We start from the raw sequence: 10,000 nt of genomic DNA on the forward strand, positions 1-10,000 counted from the left end.
ATAATGTACGATCTTAATACGGGGATTACACGCCCATAATGTTCATAATCTGGCCGTGTTTACAGAGGATAAAATATGGCAGCTGTAATCGTGCGTTTGCTGATTACTGAACCTCCCTTTGATAATATGGTTTTTCCCCTTTACCCTGGTCGTTCCTGTACTTAATGTAAATTGGTACTGGTTAGCCTGTCCATATTTGTGTTTCTGCCATTAAAAAGCACTGTTATTTCCTTGGATTGGATGGAACAGGTTAACAGTCGATTAGAGAGGGGGGAAAGGATGGTAGGTGTTTATTTTACAGTGGCGTGATACAGGATGATGATGATGGCGATGATGATGCTTGAAGTGCCATTTTCTTTGCTATCCTTCCCTTATTCTAGCAAAGTCACACTCCTGTAAGAGCTACTTAGTATGAGTCAACAGGCCTACTGCAGTTCTCTTCTCGCGTTCTTTTGATGATGATGATGATGATTGTGGTGGTGTTGATGTTGATGATGATGATTGTGGTGATGATGATGATGGTGTTGATGTTGATGATGGTGTTGATGATGATAATGATGGTGTTGATGGTGATTGTGGTGGTGTTGATGATGATGGTATTGTTGTGATGATGATGATTGTGTTGATGATGATGATGATGGTGTCGATGTTAATGATGATGATAATTGTGGTGGTGTTGATGTTGATGATGATGATGATGATGATGGTGATGATGATGATGACGTTAACCTTCTCATGGCTGGAAAAACTCTAGTAATCTATTCCACCTGATGCCAGACGATTTTATTCAGGTGAGAGGGAGTCGCGGTAACCTGAAATGTAATACTGGTACCATGAACTCTCTTTCATGGTCAGGGCAAGTCTATACCAACCCTATGCCAACTCACGCCACACGATTTTGTTCAGCTGAGAGTGTGTGTAGGAGCCTGAGAGTGTTAATACCTGTACTATGGAACTAAATGATCTTGGTTTTCGACGTTGGATTTTTCGATGTATTTATTTTTCATTTTTATTATTATTATTATTTATTTATTTATTTATTTTTTGAGGGAGGAAGAGTGAAAATTTATGTTGACTTTCACTGTATTGTTATTTCTTCCTGGATTTTATTTTCAAAAAGGCCTTATATTAATGTGTTTTATCTCTCTCATAAATCATAAAAATTGTTTCGCACAAAATTATGGCTACATTTCTCTCTCTCTCTCTCTCTCTCTCTCTCTCTCTCTCTCTCTGTCACACACACACACACACACACACACACACACACACACACACACACACACACACACACACACACACACACACACACACACACACAGATTTTTTCACTTTCTCCTGTGTCTTCCTATCTGCTCCCATTTTTTCGTTTCGTCTCTCTCTCTCTCTCTCTCTCTCTCTCTCTCTCTCTCTCATTTTCCCACTCAAAATACCACATTCTCTAGTATCTTTCTCTCTCTCACATTTTTTCACCCATTCTCGTCTTTTTCTGTATGTTCACATTTTTTCCTTCCCCTCCTAGCAACTCACACTTTCGTAATCTTCACCTTCCCCCCCTCCCCCCTCTCTCTCTCTCTCTCTCTCTCTCTCTCATAATTCCTGACTCCCCTTCGTAATCAGGTGTACGTGTCAGTTTTTCAGTTCAGTTGACAGCACTGGAAGAATATTTACCTTGGAATTGGGGGTTTTAAATAAGCTTTGTGACATCAGTGGGAGATATTGAAGTGTTGATGTGTGTGAGGTGGCCAGCATGTGCATCTTCTTCGTCGTCCTCTTCTTCTTTTTCTTCTTCTTCCTCTTCCTCTTCCTTTTCATGTTCTTGTTCATGTTCTTCTTGTTCTTGTTCTTCTTCTTCCTCCTCCACCTCCTCCTCCTCCTCCTCCTCCTCCTCCTCCTCCTCTTCCTCCTCCTCCTTTTTCTTTTTTTTTTTCTTCTTATTCTTCTTCTTCTTCTTCTTCTTATTATTATTATTATTATTATTATTATTATTATTATTATTATTATTATTATTATTGTGGTAGGTGGGGACGCTCACCATCCACTCACTCGATGTAGTGCTGCACTCGGGTGTCTGCCCTTTCCTCTCCATCCTTCTTTCCTTCCATTCTCTTCTGTCTTTCTTTTCTTCATTCTTTCCTTGTCCTTCTGCCTACGGGTGACTTTACACTTCCTCTTCTGTCTTTCTTTCCTTCATTCTTTCCACCTCCTTCAGCCTGTGGGTGACTACACTGAGTGACAAGCCAAATGATTTCCTGTGCACCAGGAAACCATTTACTACGCTGGGTGGTAACCATATAACCAAATTTTGGCGCCTGGTGGTTTAGTTGGTAATTAATGCGCTCCAATCGGATTGAGCCGGTAAAGGTTTATATCCAAGGGGTGGTTGGAGTTGATTGCTCATGTAATGCCACTCAGGGATGAGTGAGGCTGGTCACTCTCATCTTAAATGTCGGGACCAACTGGCTAGCCCCGGGCTCCTACGCTCCTCATGGGGCAATGTAGGATTGGATGATGGATGGATGGATGGATTCTTCTTCTTCTTCTTCTTCTTCTACTTCATCATCATCATCATCATCATCATCATCAGTCATCATCCCAACCCTAATGCCCGCGTAAGGTAAGGCCTGATCCAGAATTAAAGAGAAGGCAGGCAAAGCAACAGACCAATCCTTTATCTTACCTACTGGAAGGGAGTCACAAAAGTATTCAAACACCATTAAAGACTTCAATATCCTAGCTTCCCACAAACACCAATCTGTGTTTATATTTATTTTAACCGAAATAAATGATAAAGGAAAATATAAATGAGACGAACGTGTGGACAAACCGTGACACTGCGCGACAACTTTTGGCGAATGGAAGGAAGAAACAACTGCATGGAACTGAAACACCACAGAAATAAAAACAAAAATATATGCTCTGAATTGAAACAGGGACAAAACGAAGCAAATATATGTATATAAACAACACATCCTCCTGAACAAAGAGCTAGACACAGTGCGACACCCTTTCCCTCCCACGGCTTGCAACTCAATCAGAAACTGTCGCGGGAGGAGGCAAAGGCGGCCGTCAGAGAAGAGTGGGCGTTGCTCCATTAAATAACCGCTGGAGAGGGAGTTGGCACTTTTTCCAGGGGCGAGACTGGACTGGGGAGGCTCGAGATCAGCGAGACGTAGCTCAGTGTGACATTACCAGTCGAAGTGGGAGGGTGCGCGGCTGCTGTTTGTCGCTCTTAGGCTCAGATATACTGGCTTCAGAATATTTAAGTCATCATCATCATCATCATCATCATCCCGACAGTATGACATTATCAGCAGAGGGAGGAGGAGAAATGGCTGATGTTTCTCCTTCGTAAGTTTTGATACATAGACTCTAATGGATCGCAAGCACTTCACCCTCACTGCCATCAGGAAGTTTAAAGTATTCATCATCATCATCATTATCGTCCTCCTCCTCCCTCTCCTCCTCCTCCTCCTCCTCCTCATCATCATCATCATCATCATCATCATCACCTTTTTCTCACCAGCAGATAGGGTGCGTCTCTTAGCAGCAGTTGTTGCTTACGTTCATCAGTAAAAATTTTACGTTATTTATCAGCCACTTATTATTACACTGACTGATAGAGCGCTCCCGATTGAAAATAATTCTTCATCCTGGCAGCTCTGTTTATTTAGGTGCTGTATTACTCATCTGCCATTTACAACAGAGAAAAATTGTATATCAGTGTCGTGTATGGTATTCTTTTTGCTACTATTCCCGTCCCCCTCATTACTTTTTGTTTTTTTCTGCACTTCCTTCAACTTGTTCCTTTCCACCACATTTCCGCCACCAATTTATCGTCTAAATACAGCAGCAGCCGCCCCACACCCTCTCTAGCTCTCCCATATTTTACTTGTCAAAACACATTTAACTTTCCTGCACACTTTGCCTGCTCTCCCTCCTGCACGCTTCCCTACACACCGCCCCACACACGACACTCCCTCCAACACACAGCTCTCCCTCCTATACACAGGCCTCTCTTTTACACAAAACCATCTCTCCTACACACGACCATGTCTGCTACACACTACCATCTCTCCTATACACAACCATGTCTCCTACACACAATCTTCTGTCCTACACACAACCATCTCTGCTACACACAACCATATCTCCTACACACAACCTTCTCTCCTACACACAACTATTTCTGCTACACACAACCATCTCTCCTACATACAGCCCTTCTTCCCACACTTAACTTTAACTTACACACTGCACTACACACAGCCCTCTCTCCTATACACAGTCCTCTTTTCTACACACAGCCCTTCCTCCAACACACAGCCCTCCCTCCAACACGCAGCCCCCTCTCCTACACACAGCCCTCTCATCTACACACAATCCTCTTTTCTACACACAGCCCTTCCTCCAACACACAACCCTCTCTTCTACACACTACCCTCTCTTCTACACACAACCTTCTCTTTTACACATAACCCTCTCTCCTACACAAAACCTTTCTTCGTACATTTAACTTTAACTTACACACTACCCTACACACAACCGTCCCTCCAACACACAGCCCTCTCTTCTACACACAACCTTCTCATGTACACATAACCCTCCTTTCTACGCACAGTCCTCTCCTACACACAACCTTCTTTTCTACATACAGCCCTGCACTCAACACTTCATCATATCCTTCCCACCTACACACAGCGCTCCCTTATACACACTGCTGAACACACAACCATCCCTCATAAACACAATAAACACAACCCTCCCTCCTACACACAGCTCTCCCTCATACACACATAGTTCGTCCTCATATTCTTTCCTGCACTACACAAAACCCTCCCTCCTACACACAGCTTTGCACACAACCCTTCTTCATATACTTATCTCTGCCTAAAGTGTGCCGAGTCTCTTTCCTACCACACACAGCCTTTCTACATACACACAGCCTTCCCTCCTACACACAGCCTTCCCTCCTACACACAGCCTTCCCTCCTACACACAGCCTTTCCTCCTACACACAGCCTTCCCCCATACACACAGCTTTCCCCCATACACACAGCCTTCCCTCCTACACACAGCCTTTCCTCCTACACACAGTCTTCCCTCCTACGCACAGCCTTCCCACATACACACAGCCTTCCCTCATACACACTACCTTCCCACATACGCACAGCCTTTCCTCCTACACACAGCCTTCCCTCATACACACTACCTTCCCACATACGCACAGCCTTTCCTCCTACACACAGCCTTCCCACATACACACAACGTTCCCCCCTACACACAGCCTTCCCTCATACACATAGCCCTCCTTCCTACACACAACCTTCCCTCATACACTGTTGTCTACTCCATGGTTCCTCATTCAACCCTGCTGTACCCCACAGGTGCTGAGTCTAACGCCGATGGAAGTGCAGGAAGGGGGACAAGCGTTGGTCACCTCTCAGCACCTACACCTGGTTCTTGATTACCAAAAGGTGAGGCACAATACGCTAACTCAGTAGGTACAGGTGGCCACACATATACCTGGGACAGTGTTTATGTTGAGTGATGTAGCTACGATTTCTGACATCCATTCATTACAATTACATGGTCATTTTAGCTAATATTTTGACATCTCCGTACGTTCATGTCAGTGCCAGTAACGAATACGGTATTATGTCAAGGTTGTCTCGTGTGCCAAATGCTCGATCTCTGCTACCCACTGATGCTGACCCAGGTTCATATGTTGCCAACTGTTCATGCAGCCACATACTTTTACACTGACTCACGAACTCACGCTGACTCATAGGTTTATCCTGACTCATAAGGTTCACGCTGACTCTCTGGGTCGTAATAAAAGTGCTGAATGTTTAAATTGAGAGTATTGGATATGAGTGAGGGACAGCTGAGAGTGACTGGTAAGTGTGACTGTGACTGTTGAGAGTGACTGTGAGTGATGAAAGTGACTGTGACGAATGGAAGTGACTGTGACTGTTGAGAGTGACTGTGACTAATGAAACTGACTGTGACTGTTGAGAATGTCTATGACTGAAGAAGTGACTGTGACTAAATAAATCGCCCTGTAACACCCAGCCTCTTAACCCTTCGACAGATCCCCCCCTACTAAACAAAACAGTCGTGGTGTTAGACAAAATAAGATTCCTAAATATACTGATGACAGAGAAATGGTTACCCTATACTTGCTGTGGGTATTTATGGCTGGTATTTCTCAGTTGAATATATGGTTACTCTTCTGGGGGTATAGGTGGAGTAGACTGTAGCACCAGTCGAGCAGGGCAGTACTCCCGAGGTGGATGGAAAGCTGATGACAGGGAGTGCTGGAGCTCCCGTTTCACCAGCCCTCAGGACTAGTTCCTGACCATCCCCCTTTGCTGAACTTTTTCAGTGTCTCAGTTACACAGAGAGTAGGCCAGCATGCTCTCAAGTACAAATTTCTCTAACTATCTTCACCAAACTACATGCACAGTACACACTACACTTCCTATTCAAAATTTACCTAAAATGGCGTCGTTATATCAAGCCTCGGAGTCCCCAGGGGGGGGGACCATAAATGCCCCCACCATCTGCCCCTCTCCCGATGACGACTCAAGGTGCCTGGAACCGCTGTCTGACTCTCTTCTTCTTCATTTCTGCAACATTCGTGGCCTTTCCTCTAACTTTCGCTCTGTTGAGCACCACCTCTCATCCTCAAAACCTCACCTTCTTTTTCTAACGGAGACTCAGCTGTCTGAGGCAACTGACAGCAAACCCTTTTCTGTATCCTCCTACCTTCTCTATACTCATTTCAAAGCCAAAGGTGGCTGTTGTGTATATATACGCAACGACTTATCTTGCTCTCGTGTTCCTGAACTTGATTCTTCTGAATTCTCCACACTCTGGCTTCGGCTTTCCTGTCATTCTCTGACTAAATATATCTGTGCTGTTTACTTATCCCCTAATTCTACTGACTATCAAAAATTCTTCGACTATCTTACTTCTACGATGGAACACATTCTATCCATTTCTCCTTTCTCTGAAATCTCCATTCTTGGAGATTTCAATGTTCACCACCACCTTTGGCTCTCCTCTCCTTTCACGGATCCACCTGGTGAACAAGCCTACATCTTTTCTATCCTTAATGACCTAGAGCAGCTTGTACAGCACCCTACCCGTATCCCTGACCGCCTTGGAGAGAGCTCCAACATACTTGACCTCTTCCTCACAACTAATCCTTCTGCTTACTCTGTTAATCTTTTCTCTCCGTTGGGCTCCTCCGATCACAACCTTATTACCTTAACCTGTCCTATCACTCCGGTACGGCCTGTGGACCCTCCAGGGAAACGTCGTCTGTGGCATTTTGGAGCCGCAGACTGGGAGGCCCTCAGGCAGTACTTCTTTGATTTTCCCTGGAATGATTATTGCTTCCATGGCCGTGAGCCATCTGAGTGTGCCTTGCGCATTACGGAGGTTATTCTCTCGGGCATGGAAGCATACATTCCTTTCTCATATCCTTTGACTAACGCAAGAAAGCCTTGGTTTAATCACGCTTGTTCTAATGCTGTCCGCAACAAGGAGAGGGCCTACAAAAGGTACCGGAGCCAACCCACCCCTGAATCACATCATCTTTACGTTTCTGCCCGGAATCGTGCTAAGTCTGTTCTTCGCTCTACTAAAAATAATTTCATCCATACTAAATGCTCTCAACTCTCCAACTCGAATTCTTCCCGCTCCTTCTGGCATCTTGCCAAAAATCTTTCTAACAACTTTACCTCATCATCCTTCCCTCCTCTTTTCTACTCTGATGGTTCTGTAGCTATTTCTTCTACTGATAAAGCAGATCTCTTCGCACAGACTTTCTCCTCCAATTCTACCTTAGACGATTCCGGTGCTGTTCCTCCATCACTTCCCCCCTCTGACTTCCTCATGGCTGACATTAAAATTTCTTCAGTTGATGTATTTTCTGCCATCACTGGCCTCAGTACTAACAAGGCATATGGGCCTGATGGGGTCCCTCCTGTTGTTCTCAAGAACTGTGCTTCTGTGCTTACACCCTGCCTAGGCAAACTCTTTCGTCTTTGTCTGTCAACTTGTACCTTTTCTTCTTGCTGGAAGTTTGCTCTCATTCAGCCAGTCCCAAAGAAGGATGACCACTCCCAACCCTCCAACTATCGTCCAATTGCTTTAACGTCCTGTATTTCAAAAGTTTTCGAGTCAATTCTTAATAGAAAAATTTTAAGGCATCTTTCCTATCACAACCTTCTTTCCGATCGTCAGTATGGGTTCCGTCAGGGACGCTCCACTGGCGATCTTCTCACCTACCTTTCAGACTCCTGGTCATCCTCCTTTAGGGACTTTGGCGAAAGCTTTGCCATTGCACTTGACATCTCAAAGGCTTTCGATCGAGTCTGGCATAAATCTTTAATTTCCAAACTGCCCTCCTACGGTTTCTATCCTTCTATCTGTGCCTTCATCGCTAGCTTCCTTTCTGGTCGTTCTATAGCCGCTGTTGTAGACGGCCATCGTTCTTCTCCTAGATCTATCAACAGTGGTGTTCCTCAGGGCTCTGTCCTATCACCAACTCTCTTCCTTTTATTCATTAATGATCTTCTAAGCTGTACATCTAACCATATCCACTCATACGCTGATGACTCCACCCTTCACCTTTCCATTCGGTTCCCGCAACGCCCATCTCAACAGTTACTTCAACAAACAAGGGATGAGGCTATGGCACACCTAATGTCTGACTTGGCTCGTATCTCTGACTAGGGTAAAAATAATATGGTTGTCTTTAATGCATCTAAGACTCAGTTCTTACACCTATCAACCCGACAAAATCTTCCACAGGTATACCCACTAATGTTTAATAATATTCAGCTTAATCCTGCATCATCCTTGAACATGCTTGGGGTTTCATTTACTCGGGACTTATCTTGGAAAGATCATATTACATCTCTTGTAAAATCTGCTTCCAAGAGATTGGGTGTGCTAAGCCGACTCCGCTCTTTCTTTACCCCTGCGCAATTGTTGACTATATACAGGGGTTTTATCCGCCCCTGTGTGGAGTACAACTCTCATGTGTGGGGTGGCTCCCCACATACAGCTCTTCTCAATAGGGTGGAGTCAAAGGCTTTTCGTCTCATTAACTCTCCTCCTCTTACTGACTCCCTTCAACCTCTGTCTCTTCGCCGCACTGTTGCATCTTTATCTCTTTTCTATCGCTACTTTAATGGTCACTGCTCCTCTGAACTGTCTGCTTGCATTCCTCCACCTCTACGACGGGCGCGTAGCACCCGTCTGGCAGCAAACTCTCATCCTTTTTCTGTCCAACTCTCTAATGCAAGAGTTAACCGTTACTCCCAGTCTTTCATTTATGCAACAGGTCAGCTCTGGAACTGTCCCTCTGTCTGTATTTCCTGCTGCCTATGATCTCCAGTCTTTCAAACGCAGTGTGTCCAGGCATCTCAAAATGATCGGATCTTGAATTTGGCTCTATATTGTATTTTGTTTTTCTCTTGGAGGGAACTGTTACTGCGGGCTCATGGCCTTTGGTTCCTTCTTCCTCGCATAAAAAAAAAAAAAAAATATAGCTTGGTATTTTTCTCAGTGGAATAAAATATGATTAATGCAGTTTCTGGTGGGTGGTATTTCTGTAAGTTGAACAGTATAGGCTGATTGTAATACTTAATCGTGGCAGCTTAATTTTTTTCAAAGATCATTCCCACCACATAGCAAAAAATAAATAAATAAATAAATAAAAAAAGGTTCATCTACGAGGTCTCTATCTATAGCCAGACGCCTTGGTCCTGTCAGGGGTGGCCACAAACAAATCGCCCCCACGTCACCCTGTCCTCCACCATTAGATTGCCCTCTCCCGAACTCACACCTTCCTTCTCATATATTTCTATACCTAGTCCCTGTATCTTTTTTTTTTTTTTTTTTTTTTTTTTTTAGTTCATCTCATCCTCGCCCCCCTTCCCCCCTCCTTTCCTCCACCTGACCCACATTTTCTCTCTCTCTCTCT

At 44.4% G+C, this 10,000-nt stretch overlaps 1 protein-coding gene across 1 annotated transcript in view; it reads left to right on the forward strand.

Moving 5' to 3' along the window:
* kon (chondroitin sulfate proteoglycan 4-like protein) overlaps positions 1-10,000 on the forward strand; it is a 149,276-nt gene that overhangs the window by 108,651 nt on the left and 30,625 nt on the right. Inside the window, exon 9 of the mRNA XM_080284005.1 lies at positions 5,385-5,474. Within this exon, the coding sequence (XP_080140131.1) occupies positions 5,385-5,474 (90 nt within the window). The remainder of the gene's footprint in view (positions 1-5,384; positions 5,475-10,000) is intronic.

This window comes from Coenobita brevimanus, chromosome 99 (genome assembly GCF_032717465.1).
Source record: "Coenobita brevimanus isolate Jiangsu-jjx chromosome 99, ASM3271746v2, whole genome shotgun sequence".
Classification (NCBI taxonomy): Eukaryota; Metazoa; Arthropoda; class Malacostraca; order Decapoda; family Coenobitidae; genus Coenobita; species Coenobita brevimanus.